We start from the raw sequence: 18,833 nt of genomic DNA on the forward strand, positions 1-18,833 counted from the left end.
TCTGATCTCATTTTATACCTAAATAGATAATTCTTAAATATGTATTCCTGAAACTTCCAAGTTCTCTAGACCCTAGTGGACTCCAGCCTCACCTGGTCTTCTCTTCTCTTTGGTCATGAGCTGCTGGACCTTCCTTTGCTCTTCTTGTTCTTCTATTTTAGCCTCTTTGTGAATCTGTTCGATAGTTTTAGGCCCTTGATCTGCTCTTCGAGATACCCAATTGCACTATAAAAGTAGAATATAAGGTTATCTGCCAGATAACTGAAGATGTAAGAAAAATAAAATATCTGTAATTTTTACTGCTGGAAAAGTATAAAATACCTACAAAAGCTGTATTATGGCAGCTTCTCATGCACCTTACAGATAACACTGTGAGCAGTTTAAGGTTAGAGCTAAATAATTAAAATATTCTCAATCAAATCTAGCCAACTGTATACTAAACATTCCAATAGCCAATGGATACAAAGAAGAGAGTCAAAGATTGGCCCAAATTTATTATATTTTTAAGCACTGCATATATTAAGCTGCAGCCTAAATGGATTGTATCTGTATTAGCATTTTGTACATTTGAAAGGAGGAGAGAAAATGAAAAATAATTAGGATTCCTTGCCTTAATCTGTGGAATCACTACTCAGATCATATCACACTCCATAAGGGTTTTAAATCAAGGATGCCTCATGTTTTTCTTTCTCCAATATCATAGTTCGGATTTCTACACTAAGTTCTACACCACTCTGCCCTTTGGTTATCCCCTGTACTAAAGACAAAATAAGTTTTCACTTTATAATTATACTTCTCCCTTCTCTTCCTAGCAATAGTCCCAACATCTGCTATAAATAGAAGTAGCTGATAACATAAGTGAAGAAATTTTTTTATATTTATTTATATTAGCTAGAGGCAAGAATGGGAAACAGGTTTAAATCAGAATGCAAATTCTGATCAACTAGCGGTGGCTTTGGTAATATGAAGGATCCTAAGATCACATCTAGTCTAGCAAGATAAAAAATCATCATCAGTGCTATCTGGCCTGGGTGCAGGATAAGTAAGAGGTAGGGCTTTGTTCACTTTCTCTAATGCAGGGCTTGCTGCAGTATCTTCCCTGTAGGAGTGAAACTTTAAAAAGGGAAAAGAAGTGGTAGTAATAAAAACTGCACCTGGTATGAAATTAAAAAAAAAAAAAAACAGCAGCAGAATCAGGGGGTTAACAGGAAAAATGAGAGAGAAGAAAACACTAGTATCTGAGCTGGGCACCTTACATAATTATTCCACTGACTCTTTACAACAAATCTGCAAGGTAGGCAACATTCTCATTTTAGAGATTAAAAATGTAAGGCTCAGAGAGTTAAATGTATTTACTATGGAGATGAGACTTGCTGATTATTTAGCTTACAAAGCACTAAATTTAATTGAATCTGAATGAAGTTTCAATTCAGAATGGCTGATCACAAAATTGCAAGCGGCAAAGTGATGGGATTACTAATCCCAGCACTTTGGGAGTACGAGGTGGGCAGATCACTTGAGGTCAGGAGTTCAAGACCAGCCTGGTCAACAGGGTGAAACCTCATCTCTACTAAAAATAGAAATATTGGCCAGGTATGGGGACATGTGCCTGCAATGCCAGCTACTCAGAAGGCTGAGGCAGGGAATCACTTGAACCCAGGAGGCCGAGGTTGCAGTGAACCGACATTGTGCCACTGCACTTCAGCCAGGGCGACAGAGTGAGACTGTCTCAAAAAAACAAACACACAAAAAAATTGCAACATGGTTTGATAATCAGAGTAAGGAGAAGAAGCATGTAACTGGCAATAGGCCTTTGGTCTTTTATTTATTTATTTATTTATTTAAAGACGGGGTTTCACCATGGTGGTCAGGCTGGTCTTGAACTCCCAACTTCAGTTGATCCACCCGCGTAAGCCTCCCAGAATGCTGGGATTACAGGCGTGAGCCACCGCGCCTGGCCAGGCCTTTTGTCTTTTGTCATAACTCTCACTGAAAGTTTGCCAATTCAAATTCTGAGAGTCCTGAAGCAAAAGCACTGTCTTTACGCTTGTAAACAACAGGACATCCTTCTCCAACCCAATACTTTAAAGAGACAATAGGCTTATTTTTTTTCCCCACTCACCAGCCTTAGGTCTATTACATCTTGAAGCATGAACCGAATCCTAGATGACGTTTTTCTTTCTTTCACAATTTTCTCCATCTGATTAAAGTACTGGTCCATTCGTGGCTGCAAGAGACAAAATCATTAGTACTCCTGACTGAGAAACTTAAATGTAATTTTACCGTGTTAGAGTTATTTATTTAGTTAGTTAGTTATTTATTGTTTTAGAGATGGAGTCTCACTCTGTTGCCCAGGCTGGAGTGCAGTGGGATGATCATGGCTCACTGCAGCTTTGACCTCTCAGGCTCAACCAATCTCACTTCAGCCTCTTGAGTAGCTGGGACTACAGGCACGTGCCACCATGCCTGGCTAATCTTTTAGGTTTTTGTAGAGATGAGGCCTCACTATGTTGCACAGAGTGGTCTTGAACTCCTGGGCTCAAGTGATCCTCCAGCCTTTGCCTCTCAAAGTGCTAGAATTATAGGAATGAGCCACTGCACTCAGCCCATGTAGTTTGTAAAATGGTCTAGGAGTATCAATTTATAGCCAAAAGGTAATGTGGTAGAATGTTTATTTCTTTTGAGACAGGGTCTTGTTCTGTCACCTAGCTGGGAGTGCAGTGGCTAAATTATGGCTCACTGCAGTCTCAACCTCTCAGGCTTAAGCAAAGCTCCCACCTCAGTTTCCCAAGTAGCTGGGACCACAGGCATGTGCCATCACATCCAGCTCAGTTTTTCTGTGTGTATGATTTTTTTGAAAGATAAAATCTCACTATGTTACCTAGGCTGGCCTCAAACTGCTGAGCTCAAGCAATCCTTCTGCCTCAACCACCCAAAGTACTGGGATTATAGGTGTGAGCCACTGTGCCTGGCCATATGGTAGAATTTTTCGTTATTCATATGACTACCTAAAATAAAGTCTATGTTTTCTAGCCTCCTGGGAGCTGGCTTTGGTCATGTGATTAATTACAGTCAATAATATAAATGAAAATGTTATTCTATAGCTTTCTAGAGACCCGAGGGCCAGGCATAGTGACTCATACCTGTAATCCTAGAAATTAGGAAGGCCAAGGCAAGAGGATTGCTTGAAGCCAGGAGTTTAAGACCAGCCAGGGCAACTAAGTGAGACCCCTCATCTGTACAAAAAGTTAAAAAAAAAAAAAATTAGCCAGGTGCAGAGGAATGCACCTGTATTCCCAGCTACTTGGGAAGCTAAAGCAGGAGGATCACTTGATAGAACTCTTTTGTTGACAGCACCCAGGAGTTTAAGGCTGCAGTGAGCTATGATCACACCACTGCGCTCCAATCTGCGTGACAGAGCAAGACCTTGTTACTGAAAAAAAAACAAAAACAAACAAACAAAAAAAAAAACAAAAAAAAAAACAGAGAAAGAGAAAGAAAGAGAAAGAGAGAGAAAGAGAGAGAAAGGTGGCTGTCTTCTGCCCCTTTTCCTACCTTCTCTGGTGAGAATAATTAGGACATGGGTTATAGTTTAGGAGTCATAGAATGTTAAGCTGAAAGAATTTACCTCTGAACTTTGTTTACATAAATAAGAAATAAACCTCGATCGTATATAAGCCACTGGGTTTTCTGTCATAGCTAAACATAATCCTAGCTAAATTAGATGTTATGGAGTGTTTCTGACATTATTTCTTTGAATCATTTCTAATTTCTATACCCCTTATTTAAACAGCACACATTATTATAGTACTTTTAATGATTTCTTATATTATGATTAGATAGCTGTATTATCACTTAGAGTATAAACTTTAGAAGCTACTGAGTCTTCATTTCTGCATTACTCTTAGGCCATCGTAGTTTTTCTTTTCATATTTCTGTCCCCAAATTGTGAAATGATTACAGAAGAAGAAAAAAGAATATAGGACAAATAATCTGAAGAATCTAGAGTGGCTTTTACATAATTTGGGACATTCCTCACCTCTGACTTTAATGGAAACGTAAGGAGTACAATGGTTGAACACTGACAATGACATGGGCAAAAGAAGAAAAATGAACAGCCTAGACCTTTGGGACAAGATAGAACTACTTTGTTGACAGTCTAAGTTCTTTTGCAACTGACAAGGAGCCTTTGTGAAGGTTTCTCAGTCTTTGGAGTTTTACCTTTGCTTTTTCAAAGTCCAGGTCTTTGCCAATGGTGGTGAGCAGACGACACAGGCACTCCAGGGATTCCTCATCATGGTTCTTTAGCAGCTTCACCACACAGTCGTGCATGATGGCTTCAGTCAGCATTTTGAGTTTAAAGAGTTCTCCAATAAACTTAATGTTGCCAATGGATCTCCGCCGAGCTTTGTCCTTGGCTTCTTCCAGTTCATCATGAAGCCTTGTCCTCTCCTCTGGCTGTTGTATAAGGAAGATTAACAGCATTTGATGATGAAAGTTGTACTGTACAATAAACACTGAGACTGATGGTCTTTACCCTTTCTAGGGGTCAGATACCCTCTGAGAATCTGACAGCAAGTGTGAATCTACTCCTCAGAAAACTAAACTATACCCATCCATTTTAGATTTTTGGAACTCAGTGACTTGACTCCGCGTTAGACAGAAATCACTGGCATGGAGAATTGAGCTTCCCCCTTTATTAGGCACTAAAAGGAACAAAGCATTCCCCTAAACATTAATATGTTGTTTCTACATGGAAAAAAAGGCTATATGTCCCTCTTAAGGCAGCAGGGAGATGCTATATCCAGCTTCATGAAAATTCTACTTCACAGCGCTCAAAGTGTCCAAGCATTGTCTTTTTATGAAAATACTTACAGCACTGGCAGCCTCAAGTTCTTTCTGCTTCTTCTCAAAGACATCATCATCTGCTTTATCTTTTTCAAACTCCTTCTGGCAACGGTTCAGTAGCAGCTTCCGGAAATTCACTGTGTTACCAGGCTTGTCTGCCATGGGTACTTTCAGCTACATCCAGACAGGAAAATAAAAAAAGGAACAAGATTACTTAAAGACATTAAAAGTATCTATTTTCTTTATTGTATGAAATAATGCTGACTGAACCATAGGTAAGCATTCTATAAGAGGCAAACAATATAGCTTCAGGCATTTCATGATTCAACAGTAATATGTCTTAAATTTTATTTAGAAAGGACATATTCCTCTTATATAAATGCACTCTTTTTTAGCCATGCTTCTAGCTGACATGGAAATCCTTGTCACATTACTGAAACTATAACTATGAACTTACCTAGACCTTTAAAAAAAAAAAAACTGTGTAGAGTTATTACTTCTTTTTATTTAGTACCACTGTAGTAAGTATTTTGGTTTAATAGGACACATAGAGATGACATAAGACAGGGGAGAATTTCCTGGTTATATCAAAACTGTTGTAGGTGAAATCCTTATTCTAGAAAAAAGCAGAAGTTGGGATATTGGAGGATTTTTGAGATATCTTTTCATTGGCAAATGTCATAATGTTAGTACTTACCTTGACTATAAATATAGTATGTTTACTGCTTATTGCTTATGTGTCACAAGAATATACTAGTTGTCCAAAAGTTTGGAAGCAAGATCCTTACAAGGTTTCCATCCAAATCAAATAATAATTGTTTTCTAATAGTTGCAATAGCTCAAGGATACTTGTAATCAAATACAGAGACATTCTTATGAATATATTTAGAATATAAAGACAGAAGACTGTAGCAGGGAATCTACTAAAATATTCTAATTTATAGATGACATCCCTCAGAGCACTATTTTGAAGAGCTATTTCATATTATGGCAAAGCAGTTTTTCTGGGATCACAAAGTGGCTCCCAAAGTTCTGAAATGTATGCATGGTCTTTGCCCTAGGTATAATGGAAGATCTTTGTAAAAATAGGGTACACTGCATTCATACTCACAAAATAATGTTATTAACCAGAACGAACTTGGTCAGCTGCTGATCAAGGCTGAATGACTAGAGAAACTTCCTAAGAACTGAGGATGATGATGCTATAGAATATTTGTACTAGAACTGATGGCACACTCTCCAGTGTATTCCCTATGATGTATGAAAGATCATTTAACAAGCCCAGTTATAATCAACCGTGTGTGACACTGCGTATTTCTTTTCAGCAGGGAAGTTATCTTAGGAAGAGGGAAACATCTTCAAACAATTTTTTTGACAACCAGAGAAAAAGCTACTGTATCCTTAACTCCAAATTCAGGCTACATAAGTGCAAGCAATTATAGATCATTTCATAGTCAGGCCTACTCTAAAATCACACAAGAAAGCTCAAGAGTTTATCAGCCTTCAATTAAAGAAATGCTATATGAAAGCAGTTTTCCAAAGCAAAAGCCAAAAGTTGATTCTACCTTCTCTTATATAAGACCCAGAATACACAATAATGGGCTAAGAAATACAAAAGAGAACCAAGAAGTATATTCAAAAGCACGCTGGCATACAATAGAGAACCAACATGACATTAGGTTTTAGAATAAAAGTTCTAAAAATCAACAGTTATATCCAATTTGCTGCTTTATAGGAACATTAAGTTAAACCAGCCAAAAAATCCTAGCCAGCATCTTGGCATGTTTACCTCCATCATCTATATTAAGTAACTGACTGATAAGAAAATAATAGCCCGGCCCACAATCTATCATCTCTAAAAAAACGTTTCCTGCTCTACAGATTTACTGTATAGAAAATGGGAGAGATGAGGACAACAAACAATATGAAAATCTAAGCCACTGCCATATAGTGAGAAGTGTAGGGAAGACTATATTAAAAGAACTGGGTTAAGGATCAAAAGATTTGCTTACTTGCTATATAAACAAAGGCAATTCTTTTAATCCACGTTTCAGTTTCGTCATCTACAACAAGGGAGGCACAGCCTCTAGGTCCAACTGAGAGGGCACTTGAGCATTCAGCATGGAAGCACTTTAATAAGCCATATATTAAATAAGCTGTAACTGAAATAGAAAGATTGCTGGAATCTGAGTCACAAAATCAGAAACTGAATCCCAGCTCTTTAATTAAACTACTATGTGAATTTGGGAAAGTTACCTCATTGAACCTCAGTCCCTACACCTGCAGAATGAGATATTCCAAAACGATCGTAGAGTAAGGAACATTATAAAATAGCTGTTGAAAAGGGAGCTCTGGACATAGTAACAACGACCAGCTCTGCCATGAGACTTTGGCCATGTTACTTAGTTTCACCAAACCTCTATTTCAAAAATGGGAATAACCTATCTCTTAGGAGGTGTTATTGGGAGGATCAAATGAGGTCTCTAGAAAAAGCAAATTGTAGCTGACATACGGTAAGGGCCCAATAAACAACTAGTATGGCCATATTTAAACACTTGAAGTTCCATTTCACATGCCTATGATTAAACATTAAGAGTTACCTATATTGTAATAACATAGCTATCAAAGAAAGAAAAAAGCAAAGTTAGCTCACTAGGCAATAAAGAGAAAAATCACAAAATACAAGAGAAACAAAAGTCTGCTACCCCAGAATGACAGTCAAGAGAAATCTCACATGAATTGGAGCATAAAGAAATGTAAAATCATGCATAAACTTTTTAGATATATCCACATGGAAGTATTAAAACTGAATAATTAGAAGAATGACTACAGATTTACAAAAACGTATCTCTGAATGAATGAATGAATGAATACCTAGCTATACAGCTCCTTGAAGACCCATTTTGGAACATGATCTTAACATCCTCTGGGGATGGTTGACAGGGCTGTGGATATATGGAAAGGGGCCAGTGAGAAGATATCCTCTGAGAAAAGTGATGCATGGTGATTTTTTTTTCCCCCTTTGGTCCTTAGGAGATGGTAAATTTGATAGGGCTGTAAGTGAGCATTTGTTGTCTGCTAGACACTGGCTGGTCAGGAGACCTACTGAGATTGGTTAGCTGGAATAGAACATGAAGAGTAGATGTCTTAATCTGCTTGGGTTGCTATAACAAAATACCATAGACTGGGTGGCTTAAACAATGGAAGTTTATTTCTCATAGTTCTGAAAGCTGAGAAGTTCAAAATTAAGGTACTGGCAGCTTTAAGTTTTTGGTGAGGACCCTCTTACAGGCTTGTAAATGGCTGGCTTCTCGCTGAGGACCCTCTTACTGGCTTGTAAATGGCTGGCTTCTCACTGTATCTTTACAAGGCAGGGAGAGAAGCAGCTCAGGTGTTTCCTCTTCTAAGGGCACTAATACCATTGTCTGGGCTCCATCCTGATGATCTCAACTAAACCTAGTTACCCCTCAAAAACCTCCTATCTCCTAATACAATTATAATGAGCTTCAGGGCTTCAAACTATGATTTTTCAGAGACACAACAGTGGACAAGGCAGATGTGTGCAAATGTGATCATGGATAATATCAAGAATGAACAGTAATGTATGAAAGTGAAAAAAGGATCTATTTAGACAACTACAATTTTCACTTAACAGTTCATGATCAATACTAAGATGCATGTTTTAAAATGGGTTGTTTGGGAGCGGCTTGTTTTTCTCAGGGAGCAAGGGAGTCAGTAAGAACGTTTTAGTAAGACGGCTTGGTAAGCTGAATTCACTAGAAAGCGCCTACCTTTTTATTTTTACATAGTAGTAAACTAACAATGAGGCATTAGTGTAATGAGACCCATCCACATACAGGTCACTCAGCAATCTTAGATATGAAATGCTGTCAGCATCAGGTAGTAATTTTCTTCAGGCAACAGGTCCTATACTGCTGACATATTTGTTAGTATTGAGGGTGGACATTCTTATCCCCAAAAGGATCAAATTCCAGAGAATCCTCAAGGGCTGTCAGCAGTGTGGTAATCATGGTAATCAAATAGAAATGAAAATAAAATGGTAAGTCCTGGCCTTGGCTTAGCATGTTCAGGATTTTCAGTGCTGTCCCAGAACACAAAGTTGTTAATGGTAACCCATAGTCCAGAAGTAATTTTTGCCCCCAAATCGTGTGCTAGTCTGAAGTAAAGTATTTGTAATGAACACTGTAATGTAAGCAAGTGGCACCTCTGTGCTCACTCTAAAACTCTGGTTTCTGGAGGATAGTTTACTCTTAAAAATTTTTTGGGAGAGAGGAGGGAGACAGTGTATCCCTATGTTGCCAAGGGTGATCTCAAACGCTGGGGCTCAAGTGATCCTCCCACGTGTTTCCTGAGTAGCTGGGATTATACACATGTGCCTCTACTCCTGGCCAAGGACAGCTGGCTCTTAAATGTGAAGTAAATAGCAATATAGCAATTTCTAAAAATTGTTTAATAAAGCAGTAACTCTCAGGTCCATGGTGACATACTATTCTCTATCAGTAGTTACATCATGACCTTAGGTAATTTAACCTGCCCAAACTGTACACTCTGCATACTATGAACACTTCTATCAAAATGCATCTCTGTTAGATGTACTGGAAGAGGTTTAGTGTTGAAGGATACGTACAAGATTCAAAAGGAGGTGGTCAGTTATGAAAGTATAAGTCATCTCTGATCATCTTTTTCTTCAACACATCATAAACTCTTCCATCAGGACACACATCCCTCTTCCTCCAGTTGACCCCAGCCACTTGCTGTTGTCCAAGGCTGACTTGTCATGTTCGCAATTCCAGGCTTTATTTTTTATGAGATTTAACTCCCTCTCTTGTTCTCTTGGTGTCTCTTCCTATTCTTACTCCTGTCATTCTCTTCATGTTTTGCTTTTAAACACTTAAAGTGGCAACACTACAAGTTCTGTATCTGGCTAACAGTACACTGAATGCTTAAAAATGTGCCTTTAGTGCCATTCTTTATAGCTGAAGTATGCCTGTCTCCCACAGCACAGATAAAAAGTAACAAAACTACAATCTCAGGGCATAAAATAAACTCTTTCAAGTTGGTTATTCTTTCATTGAGGCATTTACCTACTCACTCACAACTATTACCTGCCAAGAATCATTCTAGGCACTGGAAATTCAGCAGTGAACAACACAGAAAAAGTTGCTATACTCTCGAAGTTTATATTCCATTGGGGTCCTGAGATGAGGATTCTCATTTCAATTATAATTAAGATAAATGCACAGCAATTTAAAGTTTCAATAATCCAACTTAAAATTGTACTTAAGTACAGATTTAGATACAGGACAACGTTTCTCTTGCCCACTCTTCTCCATCTGCCACTTAATTCAGATGTCCTCCTCCTAAAAGTGCTAAATACTAGCTAAATGCTTTATTATTCATGAAGGGAGTCTCATAGGCCTCCTCAGTCAGCTCTAGTTGACCTAGCAGCAGAAGCAGCAAAATACTCCAAAAGCAGAGTTGACCATCTCTTACGATTTCCTTACACTTTGTATGATATGCCTTAGTAGAGCTTGGTGGAGACAGGCAGCTGCATATATGGATATGTACGTATGTGTGTGTATTTGCATGTATACGGTATTACAGAGCAACGAGGGAAAGCTGAATCCATTACATTAATTTCCTCTATAAGTCTAAAGGAATCTTTCTTAAAGGTCTACCCTTTAAGACTTCATGAAAAGGCCAGGTGCCAGTGGTTTACACCTGTAATCCCAGCACTTTGGGAGGCTGAGGCGGGTGGATCATGAGGTCAAGAGATTGAGACCATCCTAGCCAAGATGGCGAAACCCCATCTCTACTCTAAAAAATACAAAAATTAGCTGGCTGTGGTGGCACATGCCTGTAGTCCCAGCTACTTGGGAGTATAAGGCCGGAGAATGGTTTGAACCTGGGAGGCAGAGGTTGCAGTGAGCCAAGATCAAGCCACCGCACTCCAGCCTGGTGACAGAGTGAGACTCAGTCTCAAAAATGAAAGACTTTATGAAAAAACTAACAAAATAATTTTGTACTCTTGGATTCACCTAATCACTTCAAACAAAAGAGGTTTTAAATGGAGGTATGTAATCAATGTGAACAACATGGAAAGAGAAAAATGGCTTAACAACTGCTCTAAACAGTGAGAATATATATTCTCCTAAATCTTACAATCTCAGCAATCTAGGAGGGTTTTTAAACCTCAACAGTAGTGACATTTGGAGTAGGATGGTTATTTCTTGTGCAGGGCTCTCCTGTGTGCACTGTAGAAAGCTTAGCAGCATCCTCATCCTATCTCACCAAGATGCCATACTAATAACCAAGAAGGCCTCCAGGCACTGCCAAATGTCCTGAAGTGGGGGTGAGAGGGAATGTCCCTGGTTGAGACCAGTCTCCCAGATACTAGTTTAATTTTTTATTCACTCTCTTCAATTTCTTTTTTTTTTTGAGACAGAGTTTCGCTCTTGTTACCCAGGCTGGAGTGCAATGGCACGATCTCGGCTCACTGCAACCTCCGCCTCCTGGGTTCAGGCAATTCTCCTGCCTCAGCCTCCTGAGTAGCTTGGATTACAGGCATATGCCACCATGCCCAGCTACTTTTTTGTATTTTTAGTAGAGACGGGGTTTCACCATGTTGACCAGGATGGTCTCGATCTCTTGACCTTGTGATCCACCCGCCTCGGCCTCCCAAAGTGCTGGGATTACAGGCTTGAGCCACCGCGCCCGGCTTCAATTTCTTTAAGTCTGTTGGGAGGTATCATTTTTCAAGCTAATAATTACCTTAAGGAAATTTTTTTAAATGCCTATGGTCTAGAGGTTTGGAAAATATTATATACAGTAGATCTTTCCTGTCTGATTTCACAAGAAACATTAGCAAAATAAACAGAGGCTTGAAGAAAACAAATCCGCTTATGCCAGCATTGTTGAAACATATACTAATAGCTCAATTTTGGGCATTTCACTTTTGGGCAACACTGGTCCATGGACATGTCATCTTGAAAAAGCAATTGGCTAGACTTCATTTCTTTTCTTCTTCTTCTTTTTTTTTTTTTTCTTGAGACAGGGCCTTGCTCTGTCACCCCGCCTGGCATGCAGCAGTGGAATCTTGGCTTACTGAAACCTCCACCTCCTGGGTTCAATTGATTCTCATGCTTTAGCCTCCGAAGTAGCTGAGATTACAGATATGTACCACCATACCCAGCTAATTCATTTCTTTCCTAACAGTACAAAGTAATATAGCACACACTAATATACCCATTGCCAAAATGTGTCAAATCTTAACATTTTGCTGTATTTGTTTTAGATCTTTTACTTAAAAAAAAAAAATCACCGTGTGTGTATATATACATATATTAGAGATGAGGTCTTGCTCTGTTGCTCAGGCTGGAGTGCAACAGTGCCATCATAGCTCACTGTACCCTTGAACTCCTGGGCTCAAGTGATCCTCTGTTGCCTCAGCCTCTGGAGTAGCTGGGACTACAGGTATATGCCACCACACCCAGCTTTTTCATTCCTTTTTTTTTTGAGACAGAGTCTCACTCTGGTCACCCAGGCTGGAGTGCAGTGGCCCAATCATGGCTCACTGTAGCCTCAACCTCCTGGGCTCAAGTGATCCTTCCACCTCAGTCTCCCAAGCAGCAGGGACTACAGGCATCTGCCAACACACCTGCCTAATTTTTTCTACTTTTTTTGTAGAGATGGGATCTCACTACATTGCCCAGGCTGGTCTCCAACTCCTAGGCTCAAGTGATCCTCCAACCTCAGGCTCCCAAACTGGAATTACAGGCATGAACCACCACAGCTGGCCACTTTTTCAGCTTTAAAAAACTAATTATTATAGTAAAGCTTAAAAGCTTATAGTGGTTTTTAAGCTTTTCACTCTATTGCTTGTTTTGTTTTGAAAACTTTTTAAGGTTCAGCTCAATAAATTATGAAAAAGCAAACTTCCTGAACACCACCAGGTATAGTACCAGGTCAAGACACAGAACACTGAAAGCTTCTGAGAAGCCCCTCTTAAATTTCCTTCCAAAACACATTCACAACCCCCTCTCTGTCTCCAGAGTTATTACACAAAAGCCTCCTAGACTTTATAATAGTATACAGAGAGGGAGTTGTGAATGTGCTTTGGAAGGAAATCTAAAACTTGTATACAAGTCTAGGAGGTTTTTGTGTAAGTCCTAGACTTGTTTACAAAGAAAACATGCAATCCCTAATACTATAGACAGGTATCCCCCAATACCAAAGTTAGTTTTGTTTTACTTTTGAACATTAAATAAACAAATCACATAGTATCTTTCTGGGTCTGCCTTCTTTTACTGAAACTTATTCTCGTGAGATTTATCCATGTGCATGTAGTTGTACTTCAGGTTCATTGTCCTTGTAGAAACATGCTACAATTTATCCATTCTAATACTAACGGGCACTTTGTTTTTTCCTGTATAAAAAATGCCACAACATTTTTGTATATATTTGCTAGCATGTAAGATATGTTTATTGGTTTCTGCCGTAACTAGCATTTCAATTCAGCTTTAGTATATAATACTAAACAATTTTCAAAGTGGCTGTTGCAATCGACATTACCATCAGCAGTATGCGAGAGTTCTTGTTGCTTCACATATTTGTAAATATCTGGTAAATTTAGCAATTTGCTGTTACTGCATAGTATATGAACACCTTCGGCATTATTGCCCAATTCCCCTCTAAATGGTTGTATTCATCTTTGCAAACATTTAAAATATGTGTTTTTTTCAATCTAGTGAAAATAAATTTTACAGAACTATGGTTTATCTTTTCTTAGTTTATCACTTCCATGATAATGAATAAGACTGAATATCTTTTTTTTCCTTAAAAAAAAAAAAACACCCAAAAACAGAATACATGTACAGGACGTGCAGGTTTGTTACACAGGTATCCATGTGCCACGGTGGTTTGCTGCACCTATTGACCCGTCCTCTAAGTTCCCTCCCCTCTACCCCTACCCGCCAACAGGCCCTGGTTTATATTTTTCCCCTCTCTGTGTCCATGTATTCTCAATGTTCAACTTCCACTTATGAGTGAGAAGATGTGGTGTTTGTTATTCTGTTCTTGTATTAGTTTGCTGAGATAATGGCTTCTGGCTTCATCCATGTCCCTGAAAAGGACATGATCTCATTCCTTTTTATGGCTGCACAGTATTCAATGGTATACACATGCATTTGTCTTTATTCAGTCTATCACTGATGGATATTAGGGTTGATTCCATGTCTTTGTTACTGTAAATAGTGCTGCAATAAACACACATGTGCATGTGTCTTTATAGCAGAATGACATATATTCCTTTGGGTATATACCTAGTAATGGGATTGCTGGGTCAAATGGTATTTCTGGTTCTAGATCCTTGAGGAATCGTCATACTGTTGAACTAATTTACATTCCCACCAGCAGTGTAAAAGTGTTCCTGTTTCTCCACAGTCTTGCTAGCATCTATTGTTTCCTGATTTTTTAATAATCGCCATTCTGACTGGTGTGAGATGGTATCTCACTGTGGTTTTGGTTTGCATTTCTCTGATGATCAGTGATGCTGAACTTTTTTTCATGTTTGTTGGCCATGTAAATGTCTTCTTTTGAGAAGTGCCATCATTGATTATCTTTTCTAAAGTTTATCAGCCAATAGAACTACACGTATTTTTATTGGGCTGGTTTTTTTTCCCTTACTGATTTGCTTCTTTTTCCTCCTTAATTCTGGATTCTAATATTCTGTCATTAATGAACTTCAAACAGATTATTCTAGGTTGTGGTTTTATTTTTGTATAGTCTTCTTGATTTTCTTATGAAAAGTGAGCTTTTTACATTTAGATGTTTAATAATCCTATAATGTTTGATGTCTGTAGTAGGATCTTATGAATCTACGCTCATTGTTACCATTTTATTTCAGTTTCTCAATCCCTCAAAAGGAATCAACTACAGTGTTAAAAGTCAGGACAGTGGTTACCTTTTTTGCTTTACCTGAGACTGGGTCTCACTCTGTTACCAGGCTGGAGTAAGTACCATGGTACCATCATGGTTCACTGCAGTCTCAACCTCCTGCACTCAAGGGATCCTCCCACCAGCACATGCCATCATGCCTGGCTAATTTTTTAATTTTTAATTTGTAGAGACAGAGTCTCATTATGCTGCCCAGAATGGCCTCAAACTCCTGGGCTCAAGTGATCCTCCCACCTCAGCTTCCTAAAGTGTTCACATTACAGGTGTGAGCCACTGCACCTGGCCCTAGTTATGTTTAAAGAAGAGCAAAGAGTGCTAAAAAGGGCCTAAGGTGTGTTCACTTCGCTGATATACAATGAGCTGTACACTAATGATTTGTATACTTTTCTGTAAGCATTTTGCATTGGTGAGCTGAAGCTGGTTCATACTGGTTTAATGACAGACAAATGTTTAATGGGAATTTTGTGAGTCTTGTCATACAAATAGTCCTGAAAAGAGCATTTACATCATTAAATTTGGCAAATGCAACAAATGAGGAATTTCCCCACAGAAAGCATATGTATTAGTCATATTTCAATAAAAAAGTTTAAAAGGTTAAAAACATATGCTAAAGGAATAAAAGTCAGGTGCAGTAGCTCACACCTGTATTCCCAGCACTTCGGGAAGGAGGCAGGAGGACTGCTTGAGTCCAGGAGTTTAAGACCAGTCTCGGCAACGCAGTGCAATTCTGTCTCTATAAAAAATTTAAAGATTAACTGGACATGGTGGTGTGTGCTTATGGTCCCAGCTACTCAGGAGGCTGAGGTGAGAGGATCATGTGAGCTCAGAAGGTTGATGGTGCAGTGAGCCCAGATCCTGCAACTGTACTCTAGCCTGGGTGACAGAGCAAGACAAAAAAAGGAAGGGAAGGAGAAGGAAAATAAAGGAAAGAAAGAAAGAGGCTGGGCATGGTGGCTCATGCCCATGGTCCCAACACTGTGGGAGGCTGAGGCACGTGGATCACTTGAGCTCAGGAGTTCCAGATCAGCCTGGACAACATGCCAAAACTCCCAAAAACCCTATGTCTACAAAAAAACCACAAAAATTTGCTAAGCATGAGCTTATAGTTCCAGCTACTTGGGAAGCAGATGTGGGAGGATTGCTTGAACCCAGGAGTTTGAAGCTGCAGTGAGCTGTGATCATACCACTGCATTCCAGCCTGAGAAACAGAGCGAACGAGATCCTGTCTCAAAAAGAAACAGAAAAAGGAAAGGGAGGGAGGAAGGCATGCTCCAGAACATAAGAATAAATGAGTATGAGAGAGACAGAGAGAGAGAAGGGGAGGGAGAGGTGTGGCAGGGGGAGAAGGGTGGTGCGGGGAGAGGGAGGCATGGGGAGAGAGAGAGGAGAGATGGTTGGATAAGTTATGGTATATACATATTATTAAATATTATGCAATTAGTATAAAAGTATGAGTAAAATCTATCTAATAACATAGAGGGATGCCCAAAACATTTATTAAGTAAAAAAGAAAGCAAACTGAAAATAATTTATATAATTCAATTAAAGCAAAACAAAAAAAATACCTTCTTTATACATACGCTCATATTTTCATATGATCTTATAAATATGAAGGAAACTGTAGATGATTACATCAAAACCATTCACAGTGACTACCTGATAGGGAAGGAAGATTAACTGGCTGGGGCTACAAGCAGAGAGTAATAACTGTATTAATCATAACATTTGACTTGTTCAAATAGATTGTTATTTTACAATTTAAAATAATCCAAGAGGCCAGGAATGGTGGCTCCTCTGCCTGTAATCCCTGCACTTTGGGAGGCCAAGGTGGGAGGATCACTTGAGCCTAGGAGTTTTTGAGACCAATCTGGGCAAACAGTGAGACATCATCTCTACTAAAAATAAAAAAAAAATTAGCCAGGACTGGTGGTGGTATATGCTTATAGTCAAGCAGGAGGACTGCTTAAGCCCAGGAATTTGAAACTTTGGTGTGCTATGATCATTTTACTTGACTTCAGCCTAAGCGACAGAGCAAAAGACCTTGTCTCAAACAAAATAAATAAATAAAACAATCCAATAAAGTTTTTAAAAGTCTCATAAGTAAGTGGCTTGTCTATACTTTCTTCCTATTCCAATCCAATTTGTACTTATTGCCAGATCATTTCAAAGGTCATTTTCATCAATACCACTCTCCCATTAAACTACCTAAACACCTCTTAACTGTCTATCTGATAAAATTCAAAACTGGGAAAGAGCATTAAAGTGTGATCCAGAGGATCTGGGATCTAGTCCTAATTTTAATAAGTGACCACAGGATGTCATAGCTACCACAATGAAAATAAGAGCCCAGAAATGGAGAATTAGTTTGCGTCCATATAACTATGGTACATCAGGAGGCACTATGGCAAGTGATTGAGTTAAATATTTCCTGATTTGGATTCTAGCAATACCACTTACTACTTACATCACCCTGAGCAATTATTTTTCCTTTTTAAGCTCAGTTTTTCGTTCAATAAAGTGGGGCTAATAACACTGATCATTCAGGGTTAGAATAACCATTAAAAATAATATGTATATATAAAGCCTCTATCCAAATTGCAACTCAGTAGGTGCTGAATAGATGATTTTTGTTATAATCATCATCCTCATTCTACAGCCAACATTTAAAAGCTTCACAAATTGGACCTGAAAGGTTTTCCATCAATATAGTTTCAATTTATTTAGGGCTTTACTACAGGCTAAATACTGAGTTAGAAATTTGGGGCCGGGCGTGGTGGCACAAGCCTGTAATCCCAGCACTTTGGGAGGCCGAGGCGGATGGATCACGAGGTCAAGAGAGCGAGACCATCCTGGTCAACAAGGTGAAACCCCGTCTCTACTAAAAATACAAAAAATTAGCTGGGCATGGTGGTGCATGCCTGTGATCCCAGCTACTCAGGAGGCTGAGGCAGAGGTTTCGGTGAGCCGAGATCCCACCATTGCACTCCAGCCTGGGTAACGAGTGAAACTCCGCCTCAAAAAAAAAAAAAAGAAATTTTGTAATCTAATTTCTTTTAATTAATTTTATCATTATATTATAAATTGTATTAATTAACCTCATTTTATGGATTAAAAACAGAGGCTTAAAGAGATCAATAACTATTTTTTTTTTTTTTTTTTTTTCAGAGACAGAGTTTTGTTCCTGTTGCCCAGGCTGGAGTGAGATGGTGCAATCTCAGCTGACTGTAACCTCCGCCTCCCCAGTTCAAGGAATTATCTTGCCTCAGCCTTTTGAGTAGCTGGATTATGGGTGTGCAACACCACGCCCAGCAAATTTTTTGTATTTTTAGTAGAAATGGGGTTTCACCATGTTAGCCAGTCTAGTCTCAAACTCCTGACCTTAGGTGATATACTCACCTTGGCCTCCCAAAGTGCTGGGATTACAGGAGTGAGCCATCATGCCTGGCCTGGAATTTAAAGTTTGGTTTTTTTTTAGTTATACTTTAAGTTCTGAGGTACATGTGCAGAACGTGCAGGTTTGTTATACAGGTATATACGTGCCATGGTGGTTTGCTGCCCCCATCAACCTGTCATCTATATTAGGTATTTCTCCTAATGCTATCCCTCCCCTAGCTCCCCATCCCCCAACAGGCCCCTGTGTGATGTTCCTCTCCCTATGTCTACATGTTCTCATTGTTGAACTCCCACTTATGAGTGAGAACATGTGGTGTTTGGTTTTCTGTTCTTATGTTAGTTTGTCGAGAGTGATAGTTTGCAGCTTCATCCATGTCCCTGGCAAAGGACGTGAACTCACCCTTTTTATGGCTGCATAGTATTCCATGGTGTATATATGCCACAATTTCTTTATCCAGTCTATCTTTGATGGGCATTTGGGAACAAGCAATGGGGAAAGGATTTCTTATTTAATAAATAGTGTTGAAAAAACTGGCTAGCCATATGCAGATAGCTGAAACTGGATCCCTTCCTTACACCTTATACAAAAATTAACTCAAGATGGATTAAAGACTTAA

General features: G+C 39.0%; 1 protein-coding gene across 32 annotated transcripts in view; it reads right to left on the reverse strand.

Annotated features, from left to right (window-relative positions):
- The window catches only part of EIF4G3 (eukaryotic translation initiation factor 4 gamma 3), a 371,563-nt gene that overhangs the window by 60,798 nt on the left and 291,932 nt on the right, over positions 1-18,833 (reverse strand). For all 32 annotated transcript variants that reach the window (XM_074380218.1, XM_074380217.1, XM_039473805.2 and 29 more), the window contains 4 exons: positions 4,876-5,022; positions 4,222-4,458; positions 2,123-2,227; positions 93-225 (listed from right to left, as the gene is read on the reverse strand). In XM_074380218.1, coding sequence (XP_074236319.1) covers positions 93-225; positions 2,123-2,227; positions 4,222-4,458; positions 4,876-5,022 — 622 coding nt within the window. The remainder of the gene's footprint in view (positions 1-92; positions 226-2,122; positions 2,228-4,221; positions 4,459-4,875; positions 5,023-18,833) is intronic.

Source organism: Saimiri boliviensis, chromosome 11, assembly GCF_048565385.1.
Source record: "Saimiri boliviensis isolate mSaiBol1 chromosome 11, mSaiBol1.pri, whole genome shotgun sequence".
Classification (NCBI taxonomy): domain Eukaryota; kingdom Metazoa; phylum Chordata; class Mammalia; order Primates; family Cebidae; genus Saimiri; species Saimiri boliviensis.